Below are 16,127 nucleotides of genomic sequence, written 5' to 3'. Positions count from 1 at the left end.
CACTGACCTTGTTTTGAACTCCTATCTCAATTTTTTTTAAATTTTAATTTAATATAGTTTAATTTAATTTCAATGCCATCTTCTTTACCTATTCATTCATTGCTGGACTTTTAGGTTGTTTCCATATCCTGGATGTTACAAATAATGCTGCCAACGAACACAGGGATGCATGTATCTTTTCAAATTGGTGTTTTCATGCTCTTTGGATAATTACCCAGAAGCGAGGTTTCACTTTTCTTTACATACTCTCCAACATTTATTTCTCGTCTTTTCAAAGATAGCCATTCTAACAGGTGTGAGATGATACCTCATTGTGGTTTTGACTTGCATTTCCCTAATAATTAGTGATGTTGAACATCTTTTCATGTGCCTTTTGGCCATTTGTACATCTTCTTTGGAAAAATGTCTGTTCAGCTCCTCTGCCCATTTTTAAATTGGGTTGTTTGTTTCTTTGTTGTTGAGTTGTATGAGCTCTATATAGTTTAGATATTAATCCTTTATTGGATATATGATTTGCAAATACCTTCTCCCATTTGGTAGGTTGCCTTTTCATTTTGATTATAGTTTCCTTTGCTGTGCAAAGCTTTTCAGTTTGATATAATCCCATTTGTTTATTTCTGCTTTTGTTTCCACTGGCTTTGGAGTCAGATCCACAAAAACATCATTAAGGCCAATGCCAGTGAGTTATCACCTGTGTTTTCTTCTAGGAGTATTATGGTTTTATATTCAGGTCTTATATTCAAGTCTTCAATCCATTTTGAGTTAATTTTGGGGTATGGTATAAGATAGTGGTCTAGTTTCATTCTATTGCATATGGCTCTCCAGTTTTCCCAATGTCATTTATTGAAGAGGCTGTCCTTTCTCCATTGTATGTTCTTTTCTCCTTTGTTATAAATTAATTGTTCATGTACTTGTGGATATATTTCAGAGCTCTCAATTCTATTCTGTTGATCTGTGTGTCTGTTTTTATGTGCCATTCTGTTTTGATTACTATAGCTTTGTAGTATGGTTTGAAATCAGGGAGCGTGATACCTCCAGCTTTGTTCTTCTTTCTCAAGATTGTTTGGCTATTTTGGTTGTTTGTGGTTTCATACACATTTTAGAATTATTTTTTCTAGTTCTGTGAAATATGTCATTAGAATTTTGATAAGGATTTCATTGAATCTGTAGATTGTTTTGGGTAGTGTGGACATTGTAACAATATTAAATCTTCCAATCCATGAGCACAGAATAGCTTTCCACTTATTTGCATCATCTTCAGTTTCTTTCATCAGTGTGTCTTATAGTTTCCAGTGCACAAATCTTTTACCTCCTTGGTTAAATTTATTCCTAGGTATTTTATTCTTTTTGATGATTGTAAATGAGATTGTTTTCTTAATTTCTGATTGTTTGTTATCAATGTATAGAAATGCCACAATATTTTGTATATGGATTTTATATTCTGCAACTTTACTGAATTAATTTATTAGTTCTAATACCCTTGGTGAAGTCCTTAGGGTTTTCTCTATATAGTATCATGTCATTTGCAAATAATGGCAGTTTTACTTCTTCCCTTCCAATTTGGATCTGTTTTATTTCTTTTTCTTGCCCAACTTCTGTGACTAGGGCTTCTGATACTACGTTAAATAAAAGTGGCAAGAATGGGCATCCTTGTCTTGTCCTGATCTTCGAGGAAAATCTTTCAGCTTTTCACTGTTGAGTATGATGTTAGCTGTGGGTTTGTCATATATGGCCTTCTTATGTTGAGGTACATGCCTCAACATATACCCACTTTGTTGAGAGCTGTTATCGTAAATGGATGATGAATTTTGTCAAGTGCTTTTTCTCCATCTATTGAAGTGACTGTATGATTTTTTCCTTCATTTTATGAATGTGGTATATCACATTGGTTGATTTGTGGATGTTGAATCATTCTTGCATCCCAAAAATAAATCCAGTTGATCATGATGTATGATCCTTTTAATGTATTGCTGGAATTCTGTTTGGTAATATTTCACTGAGGATTTTTGCTTCTATGCTCAAGAAGGATATTGGCCTTTAATTATTTTTTTGTGTGTGGTGTCCTTGTCTGGTTTTGGTATCGGGACAATGATGGCTTTGTAAAATGTGTTTGGAAGACTTCTCTCATCTTCAGTATTTTTGGAAGAGTTTGAGAAGGATAGGTGTTAAATCTTCTTTGACTATTTTATAGAATTCACCAGTGAAGCCATCTATCTGGTCTTGGGCTTTTGTTTGTTGGGAGATTTTTGATTACTCTTTTAATCCCTTGATTAGTAATTGATCTATTTGATTTTCTATTTCTTCATGATTCAGTGTTAGAAGATTGTGTGTTTCTAGGAATTTATCCATTTCTTCTTGGTTGTCCAATTTGTTGGTGTATAACAGTTAGTAGTAGTCCCTTATGATCCTTTGCATTTCTGTGGTATCAGTTGTAACTTCTCTTTCATTTCTGATTTTATTTATTTGAGCGTGATCTCTTTTTTTCTTGATTAGTCAAGCTAAAGCTTGTTGATTTTATCTTTTCAAAGAACCAGTTAGTTTCATTGACCTTTCTTCCTGCCTTCCTTCCTTCCTTTCCTTCTTTTTTGTCTCTAGTTCATTGACTTTCACTCTGATCTTTATTATTTCCCTACTTCTACTGATGTTGTGCTTTGTCCTCTTTTTCAAGTTACTTTAGGTGTAAAGTTAGATTGTTTATTTGTGATTTTTCTTGTTTCTTGAGGTAGGCCTGTATTGCTATGAACTTTCCGCTTAGAACCACTTTTGCTGCATATGAAAGATTTGGGTATGTTTTATTTTTGTTTTCATTTGTCTCTAGGTACGTTTTGGTTTCTCCTTTGATTTCTTTGATGACCCATTGGTTTCTGTGTAGCATGTTGTTTACTCTCCACATAATTGTGTTTTTTCCCTGTTATTGATTTCTAGTTTAATATCATTGTGGTCCTAGAAGGTGCTTGATAGGATTTCAGTCTTCTTGAACTTACTGAGACTTGTTTCGTGACCTAATATGAAAAGTAGGCTGTTAGATTTCCTCACTATTATTGTATTGTTTTCAGTTTCTTCTTTTAATTTTATTAATGTTTGCTTTCTATATTTTGGTGCTCCTATAGTGGGTGCATCTGTATTTATAAATGTTATATTATCTTGTTGTATTGACCCCGTATATCATTATGCAATGTCCTTCTTTGTCTTTTTTTACAGTCTTTGTTCTAAAGTCTATTTTGTCTGATATGAGTATAGCTACTCCAGTTTTCTTTTCATTTCCATTTGCATGGAATATCTCTTTCCACCCCTTCACTTTCAGTTTGTGTGTGCCCTTACTTCTATAGGGAGTCTCTTATAGGCAACATACAGATAGGTCTTATTTATCCATTCAGCCACTGTCTGTCTTTTGATTGATGAATTAATCCATTAACATTTAAAGTTATTATTGATAAGTGTGTACTGATAGCCATTTTGTTAATTGTTTTCTGGCTGTTTTTGTAGTTCCTTTCCTCTTCTCTTCCCTTGTGTTTTGGTGGTTTTCTGCAGTGTTATGTTGAGATTTCTTTCTCATTTTCTTTTGTGTATTTACTATAAGTTTTTTCCTTGTTGTTACTGTTAGGCTCACGTATACTATCCTTTGTAAACAGCAGTCTGTGTTAAGTTGGTAGCAACTTAAATTTGAACACATTTCAAAGCTTTATCTTTTAATTCACTGCCCTCACTCCCATTTTATACTTTTGATGACACATTTTGTATCTTTTTATTTTATGCAACCCTTAACTAATTTTTATATTTTTAGTTAATTCTACTACTTTTGTCTTTTAACCTTCATGCCTGCTTTATACATCACTGATCCACTATCTTTATTACATATTTACCTCTTCCAGTGAGATTTTTATTTTCATATGTTTTCTTATTATTAATTAGCATAATTTCTTTTCAGATTAAAGAAGTTCCTTTATCATTTCTTATAGGGCTGGTTTAGTAGTGATGAACTCCTTTAGTTTTGCATATCTGGGAAACTCTTAATTCCTTCAATTCTGAATATTAATCTTTTGGGGTAGAGAATTCTTGGTTTGAAGTTTTTTTCCTTTCAGCATTTTGAATATGTTATACCGCTTCCTTCTGGCCTGTAAAGTTTCTGCTGAAAAATCTCCTGATAGCCTTATGGGGCTTCCCTTGTATATAACAAATTTTTCTTTTGCTGCTTTTAAGGATTATCTCTTTATTCTTAACTTTTACTCTTTTAATTATAATGTCTCTTGGTGTGTGTCTCTTTGGGTTCATCTTAATGAAACTCTCTGGGCTTCCTGGACCTAGCTTTCTGTTTCCTTCCCCAGATTAAGAAAGTTTTCAGCCATTATATCTTCAAATAAATTTTCTGGGCCTTTTAATCTCTCTTCTCCTTCTGGGACCCATATAATGTGAATGTTATTCTGCTTGATGATGTCACAAAGGTCCCTGAAGGTATTTTTACTGTTTAAAATTCTTTTTCATTTTTCTCTCTCTCTAGGTGAGTTCTATTGCTTTGTCTTCCAGCATGCTTATTTGTTCTTCCACCTCATCCAATCAGCTATTGGACCCACTAGTGTATTTTTCTGTTCAATTATAACTTCTATTTGGTACTTTCTTATATTTTGTTGACGTTCTCACTGTGTTTATCCAGTATTCTCCTAAGTTTGGTGGGCATTTTTATGACCATTACTTTGAATTCTATCAGTTAGATTGCTTATCTTCATTTAGTTATTTCTCTGAAGTTTTGTCTTATTCTTTCAATACAATAGGACCATATTCCTCTGTCTCCTCATTTTGCCTAGTTCTCTGTGCTTACCTCTTCCATGTATCAGGTAAGTCAGCTACCTCTCACATTCTTGAAGGTGTGGCCTTATGTAGGAGATGTCCTGTAGAGCTCAGAAGCACAATCCTGCCTGGCCACCGGAGTCATATTCTCAAGGGGTGTCTCCTACATGAGCTGCATCAGCCCTCCTGTCCTGGCAGGGCCATGGCTGCTGCTGCAGTGCACTGGTGGGAGGGGCTGACCCAGTCACCCAAGCTTTTGAAGAGAAATTTGGCAAGAGCTAACAAAACTACCTGTATACTTACTTTTTGACTCAGCGTTCTCATTTCTAGAATCTATCCTGAAGATATATTTCCAGAAATATGAAAATACTACACAAGTTATTTATTGCAGTATTATTTGCAATTGCAAAATATTGAAAATAACCTAAATGCCACTACATAGCAGAGTGTGTGCTATTTTGTGCAAAAGAAACCTATGGAAGATAAATCAGAAATTAAAGAGACCAGTTGCCTATAAGGGGTTGTTGGAAAAGGCGTGGAAGGAAGGGGAAATGGGAATAGGACAGGAGGATGAGAGTGTAAAACTTATTGGAGTATACTTTTTTGTAGCTTTGACTCTTAGAACCATACAAAAACGTACCATGTTTTACATATTCAAATAATAATAAAGTAATTAAATAATTAAAATCAACCAATATGGAAGATAAACAATAACAAAGGAACCTAACTGGATTACAAATGAATAACTAAACCACACTGAAGAGAATGGAGAAGAAAAGAAAAATCTATCAAAAACAAAGTCGATAATAATATTTTGACTGTATAAGGCTAAAGACAAAAACAAATGTGCCTCAATGCTGTACTCTAGTAATAAATCTGTTTCTCACAAGAGTGTTGGTTAGGAATTCTGTAACTACTTTAAGTACATACTAGGATTGAATGAACAAGTGAATATATTACAAATAAAAAAATATTTTTCACTGTTGGAAAAAGAAGTTACAAATAAGGAAAGGGCAAAGACTAAAACGGAAATTGTGATGTTGGATTGGAATCATAGGTATTAACCATCTATAGCTATATCTATACTTATCATGTATAGATATCTATTATTTATTTATGTATGGATATATCTACACATAGATATTTCTACATATAGATATCTGTATAGGGAGATATATATATTTATCAACAGAAATAAATATGATGGATGTGTATTGTGGGTTTGTATATATGCATATATTTCATAGCTTTCTCCACTGAGAGAACCTAGGATCAATGACACCCCAGTAACAATGGGCACACTAGCACCCCGATTTTAGTTCCTAAATACTATTTTCCAATAAAAAGTATTAGACTCATTTGAGAATGAGTTGATTCCAGAGCTAGGGCTGGAAAATAAAAGGTAAACTTGGAATACCTTGTGATGCTAGAAAATTAAGGAACTGCTCATAAAAAGACACCAGAGCCAACCAAAAGGATCTCCTGAAGGCTAAAGTTGAAACAATTTGAAACACAGAATAAATGATAGTATTGGATTATAATGCATAGAATAAACATTCCTGAGGCCATACTGATATAAATAAATACTTGAATAAATAAATAAGCGGGGGAGAATTTACAGCTCTTGCAGAAGAATTCCCATTACAATAGAAATAATTAGGAAAATACAAAGTTACTATTAGGGAAACAGCACAATAATAATTACTGCAAGCAAGTTCCACCAATGGATGCTAACATCAGCGGATGAAAGTTGAAGGAGAAACAGGATATTAGCATAGCCTCAGAGTTTCTTCTTCAAGATATTTATCAACCATAAATGAAAGTAAAATATAACTTGACAGTACAGAAACCTAGCAGACACTACCTTAACCAAGTGATTGATGTTAATAACACTGTTGACATCATGTAGCTCTTGATAAGATCCTACCGAAAAGGATACATCACTTCTGTGGCATTCTTGCTGAAAATGAATAACTGTCGACTAATCACTAGAAAGCATCAGACAAGCCCAAATTGAAAGACATTCCACAAAATATTTGATCAATATTTATCAGAAGTTTCAAAGTCCTGAAAGACAAGAAGAGACTGGGGAACTGCCATACACTGAAGGAGACTAAGGACACACAACTAAGTGCAGGGTGGATCCTAGTTGGATCCTGGAATAGGAAAAGGGCATTAGGGGGAAAAAAACCTGGTAAAAATTCAATAAAATTTGTAGTATATTTGATAGCATGGTTCCAGTATAAATTTTCTGGTTTTGATAACTATACACTGGTTATGTGAGTTGTTAATAGTAAGAGAAGTTGGGTGAAGAGTATACATGAACTCTATTATTTTGCAACTTGTCTGTAAGTCTCAATTTATTTCAAAATAAAAAGTTTAGAGAAGAATAAATAGAAGAACAACAAATAAAAAAAGAACAAGAGGAAGAAGATAACAATAGAAAAACCTCATGCATTGCTTTTTTGAAAATAGTTTAAAGTGATTTTAACTTATTTGGATCATATATGTCATTAATAAATAAGTTTGCTGCCAGTGACTGTTTTTATCACATCTGATAAGATTGATTTTCCTGCTTTCTTTGTCTGTTGAGGCTGCTATAACAAAAAGTACCTTAGATTAGGTGGCCTAAACAACCAACATTTGTTATTCACAGTTCTAGAGTCTGGGAAGTCCAAGATCAAGGCACTAGCAGATCCAGTGTCTGGTGAGGGCTTGCTTCCTGACTCATAGATGACCATCTTCTCCCTGACTTCACATGGTGAAAGGGGAGAGAGAGCTCTCTGGGGTCTCTTTTATAAGGGCACCAATCCCATTCATGAGGGTGAAGCTTCCCAAAGATGCCACTTCCCAATACCTTAGGGGTCAGAATTTCAATATATGAATTTTAGGGAGATATAAACATTCAGTCTCTGATAGTTGCCTATAAAAATTGGATTTGAGGGTATTTCTAAAGACATGAGATACAGACCTGGTTTTTATCTTGGCAGTCGGTGGACTAGACATATAACATAGAACAAAGGTACTGTGTTAGCTATTAGACTGGTTTTCATCTTTCAGTTTATATGTTGGTTTGGTTTCTTTGTGAAATAAAGTTGCTTTCCTTTTGATAGACATTTTGACATTAATATACTCATTAAAAGTTTTCGGACCTGGCAATACTCTTGAGTATGCTATTACTGATTCAATATAGGCTTCCAAACAGATACATACATTAATTGAAGAGCTGATGTCAAGAGTCAACAGATTCCTATGTTTAATATGAACAGAAATAAATTACCACTTAAAAATCTCAGAACTTCCTCATACAGTTATTAATTTATACCATCTGTGAGTAAATAACTCTTTATAAAATGAAAAATTTAGATACTAAGAATTTAAATAAGTTCACCTATCATTATGTACCAGATTTCCCAATCCCTCTCAGAAAGTGATAAATGATTTCATTTTGAGATTACACTGGCGAGTCACTTGCTAGAGTTGGTCCAAGGTCAATAAGAAAACAGAAAGAATATCTAACTTATGAAATTTTAATTAGAGTCAGATAACTTAAAATTTGGTCATTATATATCTTCAATTTAAAATTTAAAAATATAATTGCCAGCAAAAATTTCATTTTGGCTTATGGAATAACACACAGAAAGCAGAAAATTTCCAAGTTTTGATTAAACTAAAATATGCTCTTTTCCTACCATCCGTTGTGCACCTGGCTATTACTATTTGCTTGTTTTGTCTTGCTTTTGGATGTTATGGTACTTGTAAAAATGCAGTCTCCTTATGTTCTGCCCAAGATACTTAAGGAAGACTATATATCTACATACCTGACTGTGAAGCTGGATGTCACCTTAGGAGTTGTTTTAACAAGCATGTACATGAAAGTCTGATAAGGGCAAAAATCTTTATTTTTTTAAAACTAACTCTAAGTAATACAATTCAATTGATCAATTCTTCTTTATACCTACTTCAACCAAATATCCATAATTTATAGTAAGAAAATATTTTGAATTTAAATGTTATGTGCTCACTTTGGTGTAATCTGAACTCATCTGAGAGTTCAATAACAACAAAAAATATCTATAAATGTGATCCCCCAGTTTGTTTTCCAAGTACTATGATGATCCACTTTCTTTGCGATGAATATACCTGGCCATAAGAATCATTGTGACAGCTGCTTAAACAAGACAGCAGGACATTTAAGTATTATTTGTGACAGAGTTGGCTTTCCTGCCCTGTTTTCTAAGAGTTTATAGATCTGTTAAGGAGACAGAACTATAATCAAATATAAGAGCCACTATGTTAGACCATTAAGGTGCACCTAGAACCCAGGGCAGTTGATAAGAGCACCCTATCTTGTGTAGATAATTAAAATCTTCAAAGCTCTTTCACATGTTTCACCTCATTGAATCCTTGCAACAGTCTTGCCAGGTAGGCAGAAAGGCTTGTCGTGAATATGAGAATTGATGCTCTAGAGGTCATGTGTGTTTTAAATCACACATGGATTTGCTTGCTCTGCCCAAGTTCCTTGATAGGGGCCTCATCCTATTCCTTTGCTACGTTTCAAGGAATAGCTTTTCTCTCAAAGTACAAAACAGCTCTAGGCATTGGGTTCCAGAGCAGGAGAGCTCTACCGGAAAGCTCTCTGTCTCTGCTGCAGCAGGAAAGACTATTTTTAGATGTTTTCCTTTTGCTAATTATCTCCCTCTCCGTGGGGAATTTCTATGGGTAGAATCCCCAGATGAGCCAAGTTTCTCACTAATTCCCGCAGAGACCGGAAAGACAAAGGCCATGGCCCAGCTTGCCCTGGAGCCTCAGAGCCTCTCCAGTGATGACAGTGTGGTGGCTTTAGCAAGTTCTTCAAGGACTGTGGAGCCCACAGAGCTTTGGTGATCACACTGAACAAGGGGACTAAGGGGCGACTGGAAGGAAGGTCTGCACATATCTTCTTGAGTCTTGGAACCACCCCAAATGACCTTGCCTGGAGCTCAATTCTGAAAGTACTTAAGAGAATGTGGAGCCAGTGGTGGCTGAAGGCTTAGGAGACCCTGCTGATGTTCTGGCTTTCTTCCATCATCTTTGAGAGGAATAAGGAAGAGACTTCTGAAAGAATATTTTTCCAGGCAACTTCAACCTTAAGCTTCAATCTCCAGGGAACCCCACAAGAACTGTGAAGGATTAGCCTATAGAAGAGAAAGAGGAAAGGGGTGATGAAAACCATTTTCACTCCTTTGCTGGGAAGAGCTAACCAGCTAGTGCTAGGTGGTCTGGGGACAATGGGTGGAAAGAAAGTAAAGTAAGATTTTGGTTCAATGTCAGGATAAATCTTCAAACAGGTTTTGTGCAATGAACTCCCTGGGGAGCTGGTGAATTCTGTCACCTGAACTGTTCAAGCAGAAATGTGGACACTGAAATGGACGCTGGCATTCATGGGAAGGTGGGAGTGATGGAAAACCCTACAGGTTGAGGACTAAGGAATAATAATTGCTAACACTATTATCGCACTTATTTTCTATCAAGTTTCTTTTTCTTAAACACTCAACAAGGGGTATAGAAGGTAGATGTTATTATTAACTCTCTCTTAGAGATAGGGAAACTGAGGCACAAAGAGGTTAAGTGATTTGTTCAAGGTCACACAGCTAGTAGGAATTTTCACTGTGGCTGCCTGTTGTTGGTGTCTGTGCTTTTAACTACTTGCTGTATTGCTGTGTCCACTAAGGACCCTTCTTGCCCTGAAATTCCTGATAGGGTGGAGTCTGATCCCAATGCCAGCATTCTTTGTATGCATCACTCATAAAACTTCTTCCAAAAGGGCAATGATGGCCTCTGAGAAGGAAGGAAGGAAGGAAGGGAGAGGAGAGGGGAGGAGAGGAGAGGGGAGGGGAGGGGAGGGGAGGAGGGGAAGGGAGGGGAGGAGGGGAAGGGAGGGGAGGGGAGGGGATGGGAAAGGAAAGGAAAGGAAAGGAAAGGAAAGGAAGGGGAGGGAGGGAGGGAGGAAGAAAAGAAAAGAAAAAAGAAAAAGAGAAATGCAAAGGATGATGGAAAAAAAAAAATCGAGACCTTTAGACCCAAAGGGAAGCTCCCTAGTCATCTTTCGGGCCAGTTGGCAGAGACAGAGCCTAACAGAATATCGCATCAAAGTTAAATACTGCCTATGTTTTCCTCTAAGAGTTTGACAGTGTCTGGCCTTACATTTAGGTCTTTAATCCATTTTGAGTTTATTTTTGTGTATGGTGTTAGGGAGTGTTCTAATTTCATTCTTTTACATGTAGCTGGGGTCTTTTGTGTTTCCATACAAATTGTGAAATTTTTTGTTCTAGTTCTGTGAAAAATGCCAGTGGTAGTTTGATAGGGATTGTATTAAATCTGTAGATTGCTTTGGGTAGTAGAGTCACACTCTATGACATAAATCACAGCAAGATCCTTTTTGACCCACCTCCTAGAGAAATGGAAATAAAAACAAAAATAAATGTTACCTAATGAAACTTAAAAGCTTTTGCACAGCAAAGGAAACCATAAAGAAGACCAAAAGACAACCCTCAGAATGGGAGAAAATATTTGCAAATGAAGCAACTGACAAAGGATTAATCTCCAAAATTTACAAGCAGCTCAATATCAAAACAAAAAACCCAATCCAAAAATGGACAGAAGACCTAAATAGACATTTCTCCAAAGAAGATATACAGATTGCCAACAAACACACGAAAGAATGCTCAACATCATTAATCATTAGAGAAATGCAAATCAAAACTACAATGAGATATCATCTCACACTGGTCAGAATGGCCATCATGAAAAAATCTAGAAGCAATAAATGCTGGAGAGGGTGTGGAGAAAAGGGAACACTCTTGCACTGCTGGTGGGAATGTGAATTGGTACAGCCACTATGGAGAACAGTATGGAGGTTCCTTAAAAAACTACAAATAGAACTACCATATGACCCATCAATCCCACTACTGGGCATATACCCTGAGAAAACCATAATTCAAAAAGAGTCATGTACCAAAATGTTCATTGCAGCTCTATTAACAATAGCCAGGACATGGAAGCAACCTAAGTGTCCATCAACAGATGAGTGGATAAAGAAGATGTGGCACATATATACAATGGAATATTACTCAGCCATATAAAGAAACGAAATTGAATTATTTGTAGTGAGGTGGATGGACCTACAGTCTGTCATACAAAGTGAAGTAAGTCAGAAGGAGAAAAAGAAATACTGTATGCTAACACATATGTATGGAATCTAAGAATAATAAAAAAAAAGTTCATGAAGAACCTAGGGGCAAGACGGGAATAAAGACAGAGACCTACTAGAGAATGGACTTGAGGATATGGGGAGGGGGAAGGGTAAGCTGTGACAAAATGAGAGTGGCATGGACATATATACAGTACCAAACGTAAAATAGATAGCTAGTGGGAAGCAGCTGCATAGCTTGGGGAGATCAGCTCTGTGCTTTGTGACCACCTAGAGGGGTGGGATAGGGAGGGTGGGAGGGAGGGAGACGCAAGAGGGAAGAGATATGGGAACATATGTATATGTATAACTGATTCACCTTGTTATAAAGCAGAAACTAACACACCATTGTAAAGCAATTATACTCCAATAAAGATGTTAAAAAAAAAAGTTAAATACCGCTGTTGTTTTAAGAGTTCCCGCCTCATCTGTCTCCTTCTGTAACTCTGGCCGTCCCTTCTGGCCTTCCTTACTCCACCTGCACCTGCCTTCCCGTGGCACCTGTGCTAAGCTTTTCCAGGAGACTGGGAGGCACGGGGACAAACAAGCAGCTGCCGGTTCTCTATTCTGCACCCTCTTCCCCGCCCTGATTTGCGGAGAGAGAAAGTGACGCCCAGGGTGGTATGTAACTTACCCAAGGTCACAGAGCCCGGATCAGAAAATCCAGGTGTCCAGACCCCCACCTCAGCGCCCGGCCCATGCCTAGAGACCCCTTCGCTCTCCGCGCCTGAATCCAAGAGCTTTCTTTATTTCACATCCCCGCCTCCCCAGCCCCACCCCCCAGTTCCCCGGAGTCGCTTCTGACGCTCGGCAGCCTCCAGGGTCCAGCCCTTCCTGCGGGCGCTTCCTTTCCGCCGGATTCCCACGCCGGAGTCGCCCTTGGCCCGCGCGCAGCCCGCGGGAGCGCTGCCTTCCGGCCCGGGAGCTCCTCTCCGCGCCCCGCAGCCCCGCACGGCGGGGGCACAGAGGCGGGCGGGCGGCCAGGGCTCACCGCCCGACGCGGAGAACAGAAACTGAGGGGGTGTCCCGAGCCAGAAGGCCAGGGACCCCGGGGACCCCGCCCTCTTCCCTCCCTGCGCCCGCACCTGGAAAGGGGCAGCAACCCACGGTGACGTCCTCCGCGCAGCCGGTGCGCTCACCCTCCAGCCCGCAGCCCCGCCGCCTCCTTCGGGAAGTCCCAAAGTGTCACGGTCGAGCCCGCTGGGGTGTGGCCGCGCCTCCCGCTCCCCCAGGGGCTGTCCCCAGCCGGGCGGCCGTTCCTACTCCCCGCCCGTTCCCGGCCCCGCGTCCGCTGTGCTCCTGCCCTGGCCCCGGCTCCGGCCCCGCCAAGGTGCGAACTGCTCTCTGCCCGGGACGCACGGACCATGGATTCGGGATCCGGCTTCCCAAGACAGGCCGCCTTTTGGTTGGACAATTAGCGGAGGTGGGCGGGGGGTTGACCATCCCCACACACGCGCTTCTCCATGAAGATTCTTGAGCTTTCTTTGAAGAAAGGAGTGCTTATGCTGCAGTGTCTCTGTGGAAGGAGCCTGAGGTCCAGCAACAGCCTAAGTGGTGAGAAAATGTTCCTTCCTTAGCCCTAAACCTGCAGATGCCCCCCCTTCCCTCCTCCTCATCCCCTCTCTGCCCCCCCCCGCCCCCCCCGCCCTTAATCAGCGCTGTAAGTGATGGAAGGAAGGCGTTTCCTTACTGGGGCAAGATAATGGCCCCGTTGCCGGTTCTGTCTTTGGATTTTTTTTTTTTTTCTCTCTTAAATCCCTGAAGTCATCCGTGTTTTATAGAACGCTTTCGCTGTCGCCTAGCGCCTGAGCTGGAACCCGCGGGTCTCTTTCCGAGGGGTGCTTACAGTGACCTGCTTTCGCACTTCCTCGCGGCTGTCTCCTTGTGACCTGCGAGGGCGGCGTGCGACTTGGAGTTGCTCAAAGTCTTCTCTTGAGAAGTTGCTCGTGCGTTCGACAGGAGAGGGGACTTTTAAACAGGTGGCTGGCCAGGCAGGTATCTTTTATTTTTCTTGCTTTGTCTGGAAAGTAGACATCTGGTCATCGTCAGTGAGTGCCTTTTGCCCTGGAGATCAAGAAATTTCTGAACTGATGCTGAAACAGAAGAGTCCCAATTAGGCCTGGGTTTAACCGACTAGGTCCCTCAGGAAAAGCTCAGGGAGGGAAAGAAAGAAAATCAGACCCTTTTAATGACCTGCGATATTGAGAAAAACGATTAAAAATTTTAATTAAAAAAAGAAGTACAACCAAGTAAGTGTGGTACTTCTCTGCTGAAGCCTTGAGGATGAGGCGAACTGTTTCACCACACTTTCCATTGTCCATCTCTCTCTTTCTTCAGGTGTAAGTTCTCTTTAAAGTGGTTTTGTCCAGTAATCTTGCAAGTGCTAATCCAGTTTTTGTGTCTTTGGGTTTCTGTTTATAAAATTGGCGGTGGGGTGTGAGGAGAGAGGAAAGGCACCCTTATTATGTCTAAACAAATGTCTCTTTGTAAAATAATTTTTTGGTACATAAATTCCAAATAACTTTAATGTTCAAAAATTTAACAATATTATAATAGGCTTCAGGTTTAAAACTTCATATGTTATTCTGGGGGATCTGATTCATTTGGTTAAGTACCTATTTTCAGTCTGTGCGGCAGCTATGAAGATTATATTTGGAAAGATTAGAATATATATAGGTTTCATTCATCCTTTCTAAAACTTCGACTCTCTGCTTACTTACCACTCTAAATGAAAAATAAAACCATTGTAAAAGAACTAATTAGTTAATTTAACTACATGTGAAATATGAGAATATACACTTTTGAAATGAAATCAGCAATGAGATCTCATATTTCTACTTTTGTTCAATTCAGATTATTTAGACATTATCTTTTGCCAGCATATTTGTAAGGGCTGAAATATATCAAATAACTATATTCTAAACTAACATGCTTGATGTTGAAGTTTTATGTTTTGAAAATACATATTTCAGGAAGCCAGCAGAGATGTATGTTAATATTATTTGTTTTTCCTTGTCTACATTAAGTAAAACATGAATAGATTATAACTTGGATATATGTTTCCTAGATGTGAAAAATTTGAAAGTATGTATGGTGTGTGATAACGACCTCTTGTAAAAATAGATAACATGTCAATTTACATACAGAGTCAGTCTCTCAAATATTAACAGATCCAAACAGAAGTGGTAATATGTGTGAGGGAGAAGCATAGGTTGTTGCAAAGTCATGGGACTTAGAATCAGAAGACCTAGCTATAAAGCAGTCTCAATAAAATCACTAACAATCTTTCAAACTCAGTATTTTCATCTGAAAAAAAAGTGGAAATAATGATAGCTCTAGGCTGTTCCCTATTACTGGATCCTAGATTTAACATGTGATCCTATGAAAACTGTTGCGCTTTATATATTCATTGTTATTTAGTGGGGTGGTTGGTTATTTTAGGGAACTATCACTCTAGGGGAATTCTTGTAAAATGGTATAGTCACAAGTTGTGAAGATGAAGTTTCCTTTTGAGTGGGTTTTTATGTCATAAGCCTAATATTCTTCACTATTTCAGTAGTGCTTCAATGGCTAAAACGAATAAGAATCATAAAATATACAAAATGATCATCACTTCCTTTTAGCTTTCATTTTCAAAAGGATTTTTGTTGTTTTATGTAACATTTTCAGTGTTAATGTCAGAAAATTCAAAAAGTTAGTGCTTACTATTAGTTCATTTGTCTTGCAGTACTTAACAAAAGCAATTTGCTAAGTGCCTACTATATGCAAATGTGTAGGCATTACTACTCTTCACTTAGTATTTTGGGTTCTCCTCTTGGGCATTTTGCAGGATAGCATTCTTGAATTCCCTTGAACTTACGTATGGCCATATGACTTGCATTAACAAACAAAACATGAGCAGAAGTGACATGCCTCACTTCCATGTGGAAGGTTTAATAGCCAGAGCACACTTCACCTTCTGCTGTGACCTTCTGATGATGTTCAAGGTAGTGGTTACCCCATCTGGCTGTGTCCCTGAGTATCTGTAGTAATAGGGCTTTACTATGTGACCCATGATGGACATTTAGCACAAATGAGAAGTTAAAACTTCTTTTTGTAAGTAACAGATTTT

General features: G+C 38.3%; 1 protein-coding gene across 2 annotated transcripts in view; it reads left to right on the top strand.

Annotated features, from left to right (window-relative positions):
* FGF12 (fibroblast growth factor 12) overlaps positions 1 to 16,127 on the top strand; it is a 566,085-nt gene that overhangs the window by 192,863 nt on the left and 357,095 nt on the right. The window contains exon 1 of one of the 2 annotated variants that reach the window (XM_067738425.1): positions 12,974 to 13,570. The exons of the other annotated variant lie outside the window; for it this stretch is intronic. Coding sequence (XP_067594526.1) covers positions 13,480 to 13,570 — 91 coding nt within the window. The 5' untranslated portion in view covers positions 12,974 to 13,479. Of the gene's footprint in view, positions 1 to 12,973; positions 13,571 to 16,127 lie in introns of those variants that run through there. 2 annotated transcript variants of the gene reach the window in all.

The sequence above is a fragment of the Pseudorca crassidens genome, chromosome 5, assembly GCF_039906515.1.
Source record: "Pseudorca crassidens isolate mPseCra1 chromosome 5, mPseCra1.hap1, whole genome shotgun sequence".
Taxonomy (NCBI): Eukaryota; Metazoa; Chordata; class Mammalia; order Artiodactyla; family Delphinidae; genus Pseudorca; species Pseudorca crassidens.
This window is presented reverse-complemented; position numbering and strand designations above follow the sequence as displayed.